We start from the raw sequence: 17,728 nt of genomic DNA, 5'->3' as shown, positions 1-17,728 counted from the left end.
GTAAATAAGACTTTTTTTTTTTTTTTTTTAAGCATTAGATCAATGCTTTTTTTTTTTTTTTATGTAATGCTTTACCTTGTAGAGCAGAGATGTGGTGTCTTATTGACCCCATATCTCTCCATTAAGAGGACCTGTCACTAATTATTTCTATCACAAGGGATGCATGCATTCCTTGTGATAGGAATAAAAGTGATTAACATTTTTTAAAGGGACAGTGTAAAACAAAAAAAAAGTAAATAAATTAGCAAAAAATTTTAGAGTGCCCCCGTAGTGGTGAACACATACGTAGGCCACGCTCACATATGCAAACGGTGTTCAAACCACACGTGTGAGGTATCACCACAAACGTCAGATTTGTCAAATCATTTTAGCACTAGATGTCCTCTGTAACTTTACACTGGTAACCTTTACAAAATTTTTAAAGCATCACCCATGGAGATTTTTAAGTACAATAGTTTGACACCATTCCACAAGCGTGCGCAATTTTAAAGCATGACATGTTGAGTATCTATTTACTCAGCGTAACATCATCTGTCATATTTTACAAAAAAACTGGGGTATAAATTGTGGGGTTTTTTTTAATCATTAAAGTATTTTTTTTTTCCCCAAAAAAATTGCATTTGAAAAATTATATTAATTTTTAAAAACTGTCCATCTCGGTTTTGGTTTTTCGCCAAGTGCATCCTGAATTTTCGGTTTCGGCACCAGAATTTTAATTTTGTTGCACCACTAATTAGAACACCTGTTAGCTTTTTATTGCTGTTTGTGTCCCATTTAGGGAGATTAACCCTCTCTATTTGTCCTGTTTACCATTATCATCAAACTGAAAGTAAGAGAAATTCTAAATATTGCGTTGTCCCCTGGAAAGTAAGAGGGGAAATTTTCACTAGTTCTGGTGACCTGGGAGTCACCACGGAATTCACTTAATTTGCAGAGATTTTCTAACTTCCTGTTTTTGGCTATGAAACAGAAAGTGAAGGTAAATCTCCACAATGGTACAGAAGTAGCAAAAAATAAACTGACGGTTTTACCCTCCCTCTATCCAAAATGAAAAAAAAAAAAGTTATGTCTCTAGTTCTACTTTCAATAGAAGACTGTTCCTACTGTGGATTCAGTGATACACACTAAATATTTACATTTCCTGTTTCCATTGATGGTATTCTCGCCTTCCTTTTATGGATTCATTTGATAGGTGTTTGGTAACTCATTTGGAGTCCCCCTTTTGCCTTGGCAGAACCAACCTTTCAACTGGCTCTTGCCACCTTGTTAGTTGCCCAGTCCAAAGCAAAACCGGTCTGGAGAAATCTATGGGTGAACATTTTTCTTATTTCATAGATGATCTTAACCTTGCTGCAAGATTACAACTCTTGACATCAGCTCTGCTCTTCTGTGTGGTCGCCAAGGAGAATGTAATCTGTCAAGTGTTCTGAATGGCCTTACATTTTGTGCATGTGTGCAGACTAGTCGGCAGAATACCTTTTTGATTCCTTGTGCACATGCCTTTTGGAAGTATCCTTGAAGAATACATTAAGGTTGCTGCTGAGGGAAGGGGGCTCCTACCATGCAGATAAGATGTGTTCATCCTTCAGGGAGGCATCAATACTGAGGGTCCTTCCCATCATGGCAGACCTCTCACACCTCACAGCTGAGCCCACCAGATCTGTTCAGAAACTGTCTTCACTATAAGATGGCCCTACTCCTTAAAAAAGAGAAGGGGAAAAAAAAAGTTTGGTCAACATCAGCTGAGTGACCTCTGCCTGGTCTTCTATAGGCATACCACTAAATCTTGCATATGGGAGCTCTTCTAAATGTAATAGTAAGCGTAATGTGAAAAAATACACGTTTTTGAATTTTAATGCACAAAAAGAAAATATAATACCCAATTGTTTGGTGAAATTTAAAAGATGTTACACCGAGTAAATAGATACCAAACATGTTAAAATTGTGCATGCCTGTGCAAGGGCAACAAAGAGTGTAAATGTTATTATCCATAGGTGACACTTTAAAAGCCTTTACAGTTTTTACTTTAGATTTACACAAGAGGTCCAGTGCTAGAATTACTGCCCTCGAGTTGACGTTCGCGGTGATGCCTCTTGTGTGGGACGATCACTGTGTGCGCGCATATGGAACCAATGTGTGCGTTCACCTATTTATTTATTTTACACTTGCTTTAATTTTTTTTTTTAGTCACTCTTACTGTTATCACAGGGAATATAAATATCCCTTGTGATAGCAGAAGACAGTGACAGGTGATCTTTATGAAGAGATCAGGGGTCTGTTAGACCCCAGATTTCTCCTCTGTCCTTAAAAGCATCTGATCAAACCAATATCTATGTGATCAGATGCCTTCCTAATATAAACATGGTGCTGATTACATCCGGGGAAACCAGAAGTGATGAATGTTAGTTGCTTCTGGTTTCCTATACCATAATGATGATCAGAGCCATTCTGGTCTCTGATTACTTCTATGGTCAACAGGCAGTAGTGTCAGCTGGTCACTCAGATATCCCAGTGAGATGGGTTGGGGGAGAGAGGGGAGTCCCCTTTGCACTACTTGTGAAAGCAATCCAGCAGCTAATTAGCCGCAAGGATTGCTTTTATATATAAGCCACTCCAGGTCACTGGCAGTATCCTCCTCTCTACACATGAAGGCTAGGTCCATTGCATGGATCCCCTTTTCTACACTGGCCTTCAATTCTCAGACTCCGCTCTGAGTCTTGATATGTCTGCCCTCTATCATACAAATGTCAAAGATCACTGAGCCACCTGCTTTACTAGCTGAGCAGTCTTCTGATCTTGAATTCTTAGGCTCCATGCACACTGGGCTTTTTAATAACGCTGGTAGCGTTAGCTGTGCAAGGTCACGTTAAAAATGTGAGGTTTTGTTTTTTTTGTTTGTTAGCATCTTTGCTTTAGCATTTAGCCACATTTGCATTTTTTTAGCATTTTTTACCCTCCAATTTTTTTTACTCAAAAAAAGTCAAACACTGGTTTGCCATGTTTTGATGCGTTTTACCGTGTTTTTTAGCGTTAGAACATTTTTACAGCTAAAAGCTCCTCTAGAAACCCACTAGTTCTGTTTATTTTTCCAGCCAAACAACGCCTCTGCCAAAAACCGCTTATTACAGCCTATGTGTGTATGGATGGACACATAGGATAACATGCTGGGGAGTTCACTGGCTGTAGAAAAAAAAAAAAGTCAAAAACAGCAGCTGTAAAAACGTCCTGTGCATGAGGACTAAGAATTGACCTTGACAGCGGTCAGCTTCAATGCCGAATTAATGCTAGAAAATGATATATTGTCCCTATCCTCAGTTCTTCCTTTTATGTGCTTGTCTCCTTCAATATGTGGTCTATAGATACCTCAGCTTTTGTCTCTGCATCTCACCAATCATATTCAGCTGCTGTATAGACTCTTTTAGAGATCTCCCAGCATCTGTAATCCCTTAATTAGTTCATTAGTTAGACACATTCCAACCTCTAGGTTGGGTGCCCTCCATTTCCATGCAGATTCCCCCTCCACATACTCTAATCTATTGTGGTAGGTAGTTTTCCCCTTGTGTGATAGGGAACCCTGTTCTACAAATTGTTTGCGTTCCTCATCCAGCAACTTCTTCCATTGGACACTTAGCACTTGCTGTCTGACAGGTTTTGGTAAGACTTCGTATATTCTCTTCATAATACTGCCACTGCATTTCTTGTGTGCTCAACTTTGCAAAAAGTTGTTCTTTGTTGCTGTTTTGACTATGTGCTAACCTAGAGGCCTCCTTCAGGTGCTCTTGCACACGCACAGCCCCCTCCCCTCTTGTTTTAGAGTGATTACTCCCATACAAGGCCTTTTTTAAGAACGGAATCTTTACCTTTCCATTACCCATTACAGCAGCAGTTCTGCTTTGGCTCCCCCTGTGCTCTACCTGGGGCCTCCCTCCTTTCCTCAAGTTGCATAGTAACAAAGAAGCTAGTCCTGGAAGCTAGTCCTTCTTTTTCTTCGGGATTTTTTTGTCCCCTTCTGTGGGAATGTCATTCTCCTTCCCTCTGTCTTGATTTGAGGACAAGTCAAACTCTTACTATATGTCTTATGGATAGGGTCAGGACTGTCATGTATGGCTACCTGCCATTTATCGCCTTTCAGACTGACCCCTTTTCTGTGTCTCTCAGGGCAATTCCTCTAGGTTAAATTGCTTTTTTTTGCAGGCTCCTGCCCTCCGGAAATGAGTCTTTCTTACCTGCATCCATGCCCCTTGGAGGTTGGGGTTCTTGGGTTCTTTACAGCACCTGGCATCAGTTCTTTTCAGGGGTTGCAGGGCCACTGCCTGTTTGGTTCATGTTAAGGTGCTTATGTTGTTGCCTGTGTGTTTTGGTCCATTGACCCTTCTTCTTTCTGTGGGCCTGTTGCTGACATTTTGGCTGTTTTTATTACCCACCTCTTGATTTATTTTTGGGGATGTCCCATGGTATAAGAATCAACACCTGTGTCCTGTACTGTAGGAATAAGAAAATTAAGAATTTTTTGATGTACCTGTAAATTTCATTTCTTGCAATACAGGACAGAGGTCCCTCCCCTGTCATTTCTACTGATTGGTAAAAAACTGAAGCCTCACGTTGTGGGCAGGGTTATATGGGTACACTGGGGGTGTTTCCCAGCAAAGCCTTTCCCAGTGTCTAAACATCTGAAGGTAGTGGCATATAACACAAGGTCTAAGAATTAACGTCTGTATGCTGTACTCCAAGATAGGAATTTTGAAGTACTTGTAAATTCCAAATGTATCTATGTTTAGGAAAGATTACAAATTTTGATAATATCAGCTGCAGTCAGCATCACATTCACTCATCATATACAGTATGAAATGCATGCAAGCTTATCAAAAACACTGCAAAACCTTTAAAAAACTTGTAAAGCCATAATTTTCATAGCTTCAGACATCTGACAGAGATGCCAAAAGTTGTATAGTCCTAGCTGAGTAAAACTTTTTTTTTTTTTCCCTATATTTTACAGAATGACCATCAACATCTGCAAGTTGCTTTTTTTTAGTTGTCTTTTAAATGTACAAACTTTTCATTTATTTTATATTTAGTACACCAACTGATTTTTTATTTTTTGTGGCCCCTCTGAATAAAGGAGCAGTGTCATTGTTCATCGGATTCTGGCTAGTGATGCGTTAACGGGCCAGAAAAAGCCTAAATTGTAAGGAACAATTGTCAGGTATTGGAATTTGTATTCCAACAACCACCAGTAACATTGTTGTATAACATGGTGTTAGCGGGCAGGAAACTTGCCAAACTCCATTCAAAACTAAATTTTGAATTTGGGGTGTTGTTCCTTTTTACCAAAATTCATTCATTTATTTTAAGCATTGCTGAGACATAGCTTTAGCTTTTGTTTGCCCTGTTATTTTAACCCCTTATTCTTTCACTTTATTATAGATTCAAGCTCAATAGATGTCTTGTATCCAGATCCATCAGATTCATATACCGGTGGGCTTTTCCCAGGTTCCGGCTCTTTTGACTGGAGTTCCCCAGATAGTAGTGGAGAGGGGAGAAACCATGAAGGAGGGCAAGAGAACAGCGTGGAGCGGTCTTCCCGGCCAGGGAACAGTCGCATTCCTGGAAAAGACCACCGGCGTTACTATCACAGTCACTGGAGGCTTGAGTATTTGATGGACTTCAATGCACGTTCTCATAGCATGATCTGTATGGTTTGTGGCAGTTCCCTGGCCACCTTGAAACTCAGCACCATCAAACGTCACATTCAGCAGAAACACCCCTATTCCCTCACTTGGACTCCCTGTGAAAAGGAGGTCATCATTGGTGGCTGGGATGCCCATCTATGTGTTGATGCTCAGACCCTTACAGGAGGCGAAGAGCAGGGGGCAGGTAAATTTTGGTCTACAAATATCAAGTCTGGCAGTGGTCAATACTTTTTCATTGACAATATTCAAAAGTACAAGCCTAGTATACCTGGAAGCCAAATCCAGGGAACCTTTATTAAATGGTGTGAGGGCCCTTGGCCCAGATGCACACAGATGGTAAGCAAGGTGTTTACTTTGCTTCCATTACTCCTGCAATTTAAAAGCGACTATGAGGTTCAACAGGCAATCAAAGCAACAGTCCGTTCACCTGCACAGAGAGCGCTTGCACGCACACACTCGGCAGAACAGTAGGGCCATGTCAGTACATTCAAGTGAGATTTTGAGTTCAGTATGAAAAGAGCTTAAAGCTCTTGTGTTTACTAGGCCTTTTGTGTTGTCATTATGTGTAAGCATTTGTGTATTTTGTCATGTAAAGAATTCCTTTCAACCATTAACTGTCTCATATTTTGTTCATTTTTAGACTGTTTCCATCGGCGTCTCTATATATAATTATATACATCCTCATTGGTGTATATCTTAACTCTTTCCTTTCTCTTTCTACAGATGGTATTGAAGTTAAACCTGGTCCAAAAAAGAAGCGTCGTCTTCCTCTGGTAGCAAAAGGATCATGGCGTCCTCTGTTAGGATCTGAGATTGAGCTGCCTCCACCTCCGGACAGAAGCCAAATAGAACAGTATATGAATGAGTCTTTTAAACAGTGGTTACGATTAGAGTTTTTGATGGATTATGATTGTCAAGGGGACAAGCTGTACTGTATGATGTGTGCAACAGCTTTACCAAGTCTCAGTATTCATGATATTAAAAATCATATTTTAGACAATCATCCCACATCCATTTATTTCAACTCCCCACAGAAAGGTCTTATTATAGATTCATGGATAAATCGTAAGGAAGGTCCAGAAGAGATTGTAGATGTTGAGGATGAAATGGATGAAGATGAGGAAGAAGATGCAGAGGTTGATCTGACAAAAAATGATTTTGATGAAGAGGATTATTTGGTAGAGAAAACCATTACAGATCCAGGACTGCAAAAAAATGTGGGTAAAGAAAATATTAATGGAGAAACCAAGGAAAAGGGAGAGCAAAAAAATGTTGAGACTTTGGAAAAAGATGGTCCCAAGCTTAGCAAAGTTCAACAGTTAGAGGACAGAAATGTGAACCCACTGGAGGAAGAAAAGACTGGAAAAGAAAAACCCTCACAGGTAGAAGAAAGGAATATTGGGGAGGCAAAGCTTCAAGATAAGGACTTCAAATCTAAAGTGGTGAAGAAGTTGGAGGAGCAAGAAAAGGTTATAGAGGCACAGCTTCTGGAGAAAGAGAAACAGAACAGTAATGAGCCACAACTGTTGGAAGAGGAGAAACTTAAAGCCAGAGAAACAAATCTCTTGGAGGAGGGGGAGAGGAAGACTAAAGAGACACAGCTGCTAGAAGAAGAGAAGCTTAAAGAGGCACAGCAGAAGGAAGAAACACCATTGCTGGGCAATGAGGAATTAAAAACTAAAAAACTGCAAACACTTGAGGAAGAACAATGTAAACCTATAGAGGCACAGTTGGAAGAAGAAAGAGTAAAGGTGTCTAACCATATGGAACTAGTGAAAGCAAAAGCGGTCCAAACACAGTCAGGTGAAAACCTGTGTGTGCCAGAAAACGTGAAAATAGAGAACCAGGAGACCGAACCAATCGTGAAGCTTAAAGGACAAGTTCTTGCTTCAGCTCTGGAGACCACAGTTGGGAATATCAAAAATGAGCAGGAGAAACATAATAGTCCAAAGCTGATAGAAGAAGGGAAGAAACTCTCAGTAATTCCAGAGAAACGTATCATTCAGGTGCAACAAGCGCCAGCTGTGTTGGGAATTGGAGTTCCCCTGTTAAAAAGTGAGTGACATCCATCTTAGTCAAACTAAAGCGATTTGATAAGCATTAGTATTATATTTGATTTACTGTGTGTTCATTCATATGCTTTCCTGTTTGTTTTCCCTTTACAGTGGAAACTCCAGCACCTATTATTATCACACGGGTCTCCGTTCTACCAGAGCATACAGTGATTACACCTCCAAAACCAAAGCCTTCTACCTCCACTTCTGACGCCTCAAAAAACTATCGGGTTATTGCTCCCAAAGTTATTGCAGGTCCAGAAGAACTCCAAACACAAAAACCATCATCCTCTGGTAGCACTGAGTCTTCTCCTTGGCCTGCAGGGGTTGACCCTGCCATTTGGGAGGTTAGTTTATGGCAAGATAATAGTGGTAATACCATTAACAGTTTCCAGTGCAATGCTTATCAGATGCGTTGGCGCTCAGATTACTTGATGGACTACAATGGATTGCGAGGAAGTGTGGTCTGCATGTACTGTTGCTCCTCACTAACCGTACTGAAAGATAGTAGCATAAAAAGACATATTGTACAGAAGCACCCTCATACATCCAACTTTTCTGCTGAGCAAAAGGCAGCTGTCATTCTTGACTGGGAAAATAAGCTAGCTGAAGTAAAGAAACTGATGGCAAAGCATAACATGGAAGGAATTGTTCTAGGAGGTAAGAGGAACATTGGTAATATATTTTGTTTTTGTGGATGCACATAGAAAGAATGAATTTGTTGAAAAAATGTTTTAAAACTTGTAGATGTATTTTTTTTCCTCTAATAAGGAAGATCTTTGTGCCAAACTTTTGGGTGGCGGGTTTCATTATACTGTCAGCCATAGTGAACTTTTAAAAGTGAATGTCCTGCATAATAGCAGACACCAGAAGGCGAGTTAATAGTTTGCTTCTCAAAAAGATTGCCTTCGCCAACCTCAGGACTAAACCTTACCCATTGTCCATTAAGATCTCTTATCTTTGCCACTGAGCCACCTTTATTGAATACAGAGGTAGCAGCTGCTTGGATTTAGTCATTCAAAAATATGCACAGATGAATATTTTATGGCCTATAAATGTAATAGCAGGCATGCCCTGTTTTCTGTTCATAGACAGACTATTTAAACATGTAAAAGTGTCCGACAGGTTTGTTGAAAATCTGATCTTTAGATCCTGATTCATGAGATTCTTGATAGTCACTGCAACAATTAACCCCAGCTCACACTCCCCTAACAAGTGTGGGGACGTTTGCTGTGTACCTTTCAATCTTACTGTTGCGTGGAATCTTTTTACCCTGTAAATACAGGGTTTAACCTGTCATTAGAGTCCTCCTTAGCTCCATCGGTTAAAGCTGTGTCCCTTTCCCTATCGACTGGGGGCTCAAATACAGTTACACCAGACTTTGTGGCCACATTCATCCAGTATCTAGTTGGTTCTGATCACAGAGGTTCAAAGCGTGCTCACACTCCTTTCCTTACAGTGGCTGTTGCTAATCTGCTGACAGCCGTAGAGCCTTAGAAGCAGCAAGGCCAACGGTCACAGCAACAATTTCTAACTCCAGGTCACCTCATTCTCTCCCTCATGAGACCATATATGAGGAATCAGTCTTCTGCTGTTGACCCATATTTAAATGAGAGCTCTTACTGATGCAGTATGTTCTACTCTGCTTTTGAAGGGTCAGCCCTCTATCTGCAGTCTTGTATCTTTACGAGCACCTACAACTGCAAAGACCTTCACATTAGAACTGCTCTTTAAGGTATTCTTCTATGTAGATTGAAGGCACTAGGGGTGTGTACATTTTTGAAAAAACTATTTGTCCATGGACTAAATCGGGGCCCCAATCTATTTGTCCCTCATGACAATCTACTTGTCCAGATAAAAAAAAAAAAGTTTAACCAAACTGTATTTAAATCGAAGGTGATTTTAGGAATGTCAGGGGCTTTTAAAAACAAGAGGCTTTATGGCAACTTAAACGTGTAATAATATTTTTAACATTGTGCTATTCATCTCCTCCTCCAGCCACGCACCCAGGGACTAGCAGGGAGGAGAGAGACCTTGCAGTGTAATGAGCACCGATTGGCTGCTCGACAGGAAAGGGTGGCTCAAGGCTTATACTTTGTGTTTCTATGTTTTATAAAAAGATCTTAATTTGTTTAGAAACACGGATCACTTTTTTTTTGAAAGGAAAGGTTTTCTCCCAATATGCTGCCACGTAGGCTGCTTTCTATTAAGGCCTGTGGAAAAACAGCCAGACAAGACGTGACATACACCATGCCCTGTTGGCTGAGTGAGGACAGAAGAGCCTCCTGAACCGGCATAAGATGTGGCTGTTGAAGAAGGCCCACAAGTGATCTGTGATCGGTAGTGTGGAATATACTTAGAGGTTGAAGGGGTAGTTAGCCCCAGCGTAAATACAATTATTTTTATCCTTTAAGTAGCTCTTAACCACTTGCCCTCCGCCCTATAGCAGAAGTACTGTGCTGCTATTGGCGGCTAGAGATGTCAATCACCCGGGCCCGGTCGGCGATTCCCGATCGGTGGGCAAAGCTGACAGGAGAGACCTGTGTGTAAACACAGGTCTCGATCCTGTCAGCTTGGACATGCTGTTTTGTATCTCTCTGCACAGCAGAGAGATACAAAACAGTATGTCTCCCTAGTAAAACACAAACCCTTCTTGCCCAGTGTCATTAGTACTGTCAGTGCTATTTCTTAGCACTGATCACTGTATTCGTGTCACTGGGGATGTCAGTGACAGTCAGTTCCCACCTAGTGTCAGAATGCCTGCCGCAGTCCCACTAGAAGTCGCTGATTGCTGCCATTACCAGCATAAAAAAAAATTAAATTCCAGTATATATACTGCCATTTCTAGACGCTATAACTTTCATGTAAACCAATTATTTACGCATATTGGGATTTTTTTTTAGCAAAGACATGTAGCAGAATACATTGTGGCCTAAGTTTATGAAGAAATTAGCTTTTTAAAAAAATTTTTTATTGGATATGTTTTATCGTCATCTCTTCTCTACTTTTAACTCTCGACTTTCTCCACCTCCACCCAGTACCTCACTCACTGCTCACGAGATTGTAAATCAAAAACAAGATTGACGCAATTCATAGGGGCATCGCCACTGCACCGACATCCATCCCACTTAGCATACCTTATGCTAAACCTCCCTCAACACTTTCCTCTTTTAACCTTGCTACTACCGAAGAGGTCATTAAGGTTTTCTCAAAAGTCCGTCTCACCACCTGCCCCCTGGATCCTGTCCCCTCACAACTACTACGGTCACCTTCTTCTTCCATCCTATGCTCCCTCACTCACATCTTCAATCTTTCCCTCTCTACTGGTGCCTTCCCCTCCCCTCTAAAGCATGCGCACATCACTCCCATACTTAAAAAGTCCTCCCTGGACCCCACCAACCTGAACAACTTAAGAATACATGATATATATATATATGCAGATGAACAGTAAGAGGCTTAGTGCAGAGACCAAATGATGTAAAACTATGCTAGATATCCTGAAGACAAAGCAAAGTGTATATGGTGTCAATGGTGCCAAAGTCAATCTATCCGTTGGTATAGCAAAATAAGAGAAATCCGTGACATTTGTGGTATAGAGAAGGAATGTTGATTGCACTAACCAGATAGCGCAATTGATTGCGCGTTGGAGTAAACAAGACCTACTCCTGGTCACTGGATCCGAGGCACTGCAACATGAATGGTCATCAGGTCAGCAACCTCCAGGTACTCTGTGTCATCTCCAGGTATTCCGTCATCAGCCACCGGAGGGATGTTACATGCTCTTATATCAGGAATCACCTCCCGTCATCAGCCACTAGGGGTATGTTGCACACTCTCGTGTCAGGAATCACATTGGGGGGCTCGTAGAATAAACAAGCCCAGGAGAGAGGTATCCAATAGTGTAGATATTTTATTTCAAAAGGTGCAATATAAAAACAAGTATTCAACTTATATAAATTTCCAAGATGGCCGCCGGTCAAACATAGGGACTATGTGGGGGGCACCTCTCTAACGCGTTTCGTGTAAATACACTTTGTCAAATCTTGGCCATCTTGGAAATTTATGTAAGTTGAATACTTGTTTTTATATTGCACCTTTTGAAATAAAATACTGCACTATTGGATACCTCTCTCCTGGGCTTGTTTATTCTACGAGCCCCCCAAGGTGATTCCTGATATAAGAGAGCGTGTAACATCCCTCTGGTGGCCGATGACGGAATACCTGGAGATGACACAGAGTATCTGGAGGTTGCTGACCTGATGACCATTCCTGTTGCAGTGTCTTGGATCCAGTGACCAGGAGTAGGTCTTGTTTACTCCAACGAGCAATCAATTGCGCTATCTGGTTAGTGCAATCATCATTCATTCTCTATACCACAAATGTCATGGATTTCTCTTATCATTTTGCTATACCAACAGATAGATTGACTTTGGCACCATTGTCACCATATACACTTTGCTTTGTCTTTCAGGATATGTAGCATAGTTTTACATCATTCGGTCTCCGCACTAAGCTTCTTATTGTTCATCTGAATATGTATATCATGTATACTGTATTTTATAATTTATTATCCTGCTTTTAGCGCTGCACATTTTATGTTTAAGCATTTTATAAGGAGGTCTTTTGAGGTTTTGCCTTTTATGCCAGCAGCTTCTAACCGTTCATCACTATTTTTTATGCAGCGCTCATTTTACCCATTGTATATGAACAACTTAAGACCCATCTCCCTGCTGCTATTTACCTCTAAACTCTTAGAATGCTTAGTCTACAATCGCCTGAGCTCCCACCTCACCGACAACAACCTTCTTGACCCTTTACAGTCTGGTTTTTCGCTCACTACACTCCACTGAAACTGCCCTACTAAAACTCACTAATGATCTACTAACAGCTAAAACCATGGCCACTACTCCGTACTCTTACTACTTGACCTCTCTGCGGCTTTTGATACGGTTGACCATCCCCTCCTCCTCAAAATCTCCACTCTCTTGGCCTCAGAAACTCTGTTCTCTCCTGGTTCTCCTCCTACCTATCGCAGCGCTCCTTCAGCATTTCCTATAACGCTGCCTCCTCCTCTTCACTCCCTCTTTCTGTAGGGGTCCCTCAAGGTTCTGTCCTTGGACCCCTTCTCTTCTCCATCTACACCTCCTCCCTTGGTCACTTGATAAACTCTCACGGCTTTAAGTACCATCTCTATGCTGATGACACACAAATCTATCTTTCTACCCCTCACCTCACCCCTTCAGTCTCCTCTTGCATTACTAACCTACTAAGCGACATATCAGCATGGATGCAATAAAGTAATATAAATAGCGCCATGGAAAAAAATAAACGAATTGGCCACAAAAACCTAACCTATAAATATAGGGTGCATAAATTATGAAAAAAACAGGTTGCGCTAATAAAAATATACAAATAAATATATCTCAATATCATAAATAAATCATATAAAGTCTAAACAAAAGTCCAAAGTGATATAATGCGTGATGATTAACCACTTGCCCCCCTGAGGGTTTACACCCCCCCCCCCCCTCCTGACCAGGCCTCTTTTTGCTACTCGGCGCTGCACTAATTCAACTGATAATTGTGCGGTCATGCAATGCTGCACCCAAACGAAATTAACGTCCTTTTTTTCACACAAATAGAGCTTTCTTTTGGTGGTATTTGATCACCTGTGCGCTTTTTATTTTTCACGCTATAAACAAAAAAAGACCAAAAATGTTTAAGAAAAACATTATTTTTTACTTTCAGCTATAAAAAAGATATAGTAAACTCAAAGTTAGTTATAAATTTAGGCCAAAATGTATTCTGCTACATGTTTTTGGTAAAATAAAATCCCAATAAGTGTATATTGATTGCTTCGTGTGAAAGTTATAATGTCTACAAACTATGGTATAGATACTGCAATTTACGCCATATTTTTGCTATACAGCGCTGCGCTAGTTTAACGGACAATTGTGTGGTCATGCAATGCGGTACATAAATGAAATTTACATCCTTTTTTTCCACACAAATAGAGCTTCTTTTTGGTGGTATTTGATCACCTGTGCACTTTTTATTTTTGGCGCTATAACCAGAAAAACTTTTGAAGAAAAAAAATTTTTTTTTGAAAAAAACAATATTTTCTCATTTCGGTCATAAAAAATATCCAAAAAAACTAAAATTTCGTCATAAATTTAGGCCAAAATGTTTTCTGCTACATGTTTTTGGTTAAAAAAATCCCAATAAGTGTATATTGATTGCTTTGTGTGAAAGTTATAGCATCTACAAACTATGGTATAGATAAGGGAATTTACACAGCTTTTACTTTCTGACTGCCCATCACATTTCTTGAGATGCTAAAATACCAGGACAGTACAAACACCCTCAAATTACCCCTTTTCAGAAAGTAGACACCCTAAGCTATCTGCTGAGAGGCATATTGAGTCCATGGAAGATTTTTTTTTTTTTTTTTATGTTCACAAGTTTCTGGAAAATGACAAAAACATTTTTTGCTTTTTTATACGAAGTTGTCATTTTAAATTATTTATTTCTCGCACAAGCCATGGGTATATGTAGAATTACACCCCAAAATACATTCTGCTACTTCTACCGAGTATGGGGATACCACGTGTGTGAGACTTTTTGGGAGCCTAGCCACATACAGGAGCCTGAAATCCAATGACCACTTTGAAAGCCTGAAGGTGCGTAACTTCCTCATTACAGTTCCTCACTACCTATCACAGTTTCGGAGGCCCTGACATGCCAGGATAGCACCAAACCCCCCCAAATGACCCCTTTCTGGAAAGTAGACACCCCAAGGAATTTAAAAAGATGCATGGTGAGTATTTTGCAGATCTCATTTTTTCTCACAAGGTTTTGAAATATAAAAAAGAATAGAAAAAATGTTTTTTTTTCCTTCATTTTCCAAAAACTTGTGGCAACAAATAAGATCTGCAAAATACTTACCGTGCTTTTTATCAAATTCCTTGGGGTGTCTACTTTTTCAAAAAGGGGTAATTTGGGGGGGGTTTGGTGCTATCCTGGCATATCAGGGCCTCCGAAACTGTGATAGGTAGTCTGGAAGTGTAATGAGGAAATAAAGCCCTTTAAAAGCCTGAAGGTGCTTATTGGATTTTGTACTGTACTTGGCTAAACTGCCAAAACGTCTCTCACGTGTGGTACCCCCATACTCAGGAGAAGTAGCAGAATGTATTTTGGGGAGTAATTCCACATATACCAATGGCATGTCTGAGCAGTAAATCATTTTAAGTGACAATTTTGTGTAAAAAAAAAAACAAAAAATTTTTTTTTTTGGCATTTTCCAAAAACTTGGGGTAAAAAAATAAATTCTATTGATTCAACGTGCCTTTCAGCAAATAGTTTGGGGTGTGTACTTTCCAAAAAGAGGTCGTTTTGGGGGGTGGGGGCGTTTTATGCCCAGCATTAGAAGTTTATGCCACACATCACTCACTCTTCTAACCACCTGAAGATCAAGCCTTTTCTGACACTTTTTGTTCACATGAAAAAAATCAGTATTTTTTGCTAGGAAATTAATTTAAACCCCCAAACATTATATATTTTTTTAAAGCAGTTACCCTAGTGAATAAAATGGTGGGTACTACAATTTTTTATGGCACATAGTACTCGTGCAGCGATTTTTCAAAAGCAATTTTTAAAAAAAAAATACACTTTGTTTACTTTGAATGCAGAAAAACACAATATATTGGCCAATTATTTGGTAAAATATAAAAGATGATGGTATGCCAAGTAAATAGATACCAAACATGACATGCTTTAAAACTGCGCATGCCCCATGCAATGGTGACAAACTGAAAACATTTTTAATATTCATATGCAACGCTTTAAAAGCCTTTAAAAGCTACCATTTTAGATTTACAGAAGAGGTCTAATATTAGAATTACTGCCCTTGATCTGATGTTCACGGCAATACCTCACATGCATGGTGCAACTGCTGTTTACATACCGGCACAGGGTCAAGGCTTGTGCACAGAGGTGTGCGCGCATGGGAGGGGCGTTTTTTTTTTTTTTTAATTATTTTTACATTGTACCTTTTTACATTATTTTTTTTAATCACTTTTAATGCTATAACAGGGAATGCAAATATCCCCTATAACTTCAATGGGCATTGTCATATATTCTTTTTTGAGAAATCTGCGGTCTATCAGACTCTGGATATCTCCTCTGCCCTTACATTATCTAATCAAACCAAAATCGGTGTGATCAGATGCTTTCCCAATTTACAAATGGCGCTGTTTATATCCTGTGAAACTGAAGTGATGAAATGCTTGTAGCTTCCGAATTCTAAGACTATAGAGATGATTGGCACCACTCTGGTCTCCAATCAGCTCTATGGTCAGCTGGCACAAACACCAGTTGCATTCTCAGGTTCCCCCGATAGCACAAGTCTGCCCGAGAAGGCCATGGAAGGCAGGGGGGGCATTATCTCCCGCTGCTTGTAAAAGCAATCCTGCAGCTAATTAGCCACTAGGATTGCTTTTACATGAAAGCCGATTGCCGGCTGAAAAAAATGATACCAGGATGATGCCTGCAGCTGTAGGCATCATCCTGGTATAACCATTCAAAGTCCAGTGATGTACCAGTACATCACTGGTCCTTGTTGGGTATATATACTATGTTCTTTTTTTTTTTTTGTATGCAGCCTGTGGGCTGAATGAAAAAATGAGAAGAAATCTCTGCCAGAAAAAATGTGTGGTATGCCCACCATTAGAATATACCACCCTGCATCCACCCACTTCTAATGCTGGGCACACATTAGGTCACACTTTGCCACAAGCGCCAGTTCCAAGATTGAACAAATGTCTAAATAGTGGCACGCTTGAATAAAAATTGTCCACATATAAGTGGTACCCCATATGGAAAAAAAGATGACACCAAGTCCCAAACTATCTTGCCACTGCTCCCCATGTAGCCTGGGCATCCAGGGGGCTCCACGTGACTATCTTTGCTCTCGTAAATCCAAAACTTATAAGTATAGCCTGTTGTCCTCTCACAGGTCTTCTACATCTTGACCCCATATCTGGCACGCTTGCAGGGGAGAAATTGTTTGAATGCAAGGCAGCTAGAAAAATGAATCAGGGACTCATCAACACAGATGTTTTGCTGGGGAGTATAGACGTCTGCAAATTTTTGGTTAAGGTGATTTGCGAGGGGCTGAATTTTGTGGAGCCGGTCAAATTCAGGGTTACCCCGAGGATGACAGAGCGTGTTGTTGAAATGCATAAAACACATTATACTCTCATATCTATGCCTGGCCATGGCAGCAGAGAACACGGCATATGATGAATCGGGTCTGCGGACCAAAACAACCGCAATTCATTTCTTTTAGTAATGCCCATGTTGAGGGTTAGGTCTAAAAAAAAAAATTTAAATTCGAAAACCGTAATGAGTTTCCATGCGACTGGTCTGGCAAGGTTTGAATTTTGGTTGGCGGCGATAAATTGTGCATATAAATTTGATCCACAATCAACGCATACAGATATTCAGTAAAAAACAGCTACAAAAATCAAGGAGGAATGTGAAAGACCAAGATGTACTACACCGCTGGTGCTCGCCAGTTCACCAAAAGGTAGAGTGGCACTAGTACTGGCACTCTGCTGCATATGAGAGTCATCAAAATTTACCAGCAAGTGCTAACAGAGATCAGGCCTGATTCTGCGAACACTGCGGTTTTGTGTGCAATGTATCAAGTGACAGTGACCTACTGACACTGCACTTGCTGGGGGAGAAGGGGGGGGGGTAAGCGTAAGGGCTAAACGCAGGTGCCGGGGCTGATCCGGCTAACGCTGCGTTTTTGGGGACGCTATACTAATGTGAATGCTGGTATAGTGCTGATCTGATCAAAGCTATTGACCCGTTCAGACACTATACTAGCAATGAAGGCTTATTGTACATGAGCGTGCTCCTGGCAATCAAGGGGTTAAATGTGATGACTGGTGCACTGACGGGCAATCTGACGCTATCTGG

The 17,728-nt window shown here is 40.5% G+C and overlaps 1 protein-coding gene across 3 annotated transcripts in view; it reads left to right on the top strand.

Moving 5' to 3' along the window:
• Nucleotides 1-17,728, top strand: part of LOC149446178 (zinc finger translocation-associated protein-like) — a 65,577-nt gene that overhangs the window by 35,125 nt on the left and 12,724 nt on the right. For 2 of the 3 annotated variants that reach the window (XM_089652798.1, XM_089652797.1), the window contains exons 2-4: nucleotides 5,425-5,874; nucleotides 6,414-7,745; nucleotides 7,856-8,404. In XM_089652798.1, coding sequence (XP_089508924.1) covers nucleotides 5,425-5,874; nucleotides 6,414-7,745; nucleotides 7,856-8,404 — 2,331 coding nt within the window. The remainder of the gene's footprint in view (nucleotides 1-5,424; nucleotides 5,875-6,413; nucleotides 7,746-7,855; nucleotides 8,405-17,728) is intronic. The other variant, XM_089652799.1, reaches the window with a different exon arrangement.

Source organism: Staurois parvus, unplaced genomic scaffold (genome assembly GCF_062004578.1).
Source record: "Staurois parvus isolate SC_StPar_1 unplaced genomic scaffold, SC_StPar_1.0 ptg000694l, whole genome shotgun sequence".
NCBI classification, from domain to species: Eukaryota; Metazoa; Chordata; class Amphibia; order Anura; family Ranidae; genus Staurois; species Staurois parvus.
This window is presented reverse-complemented; position numbering and strand designations above follow the sequence as displayed.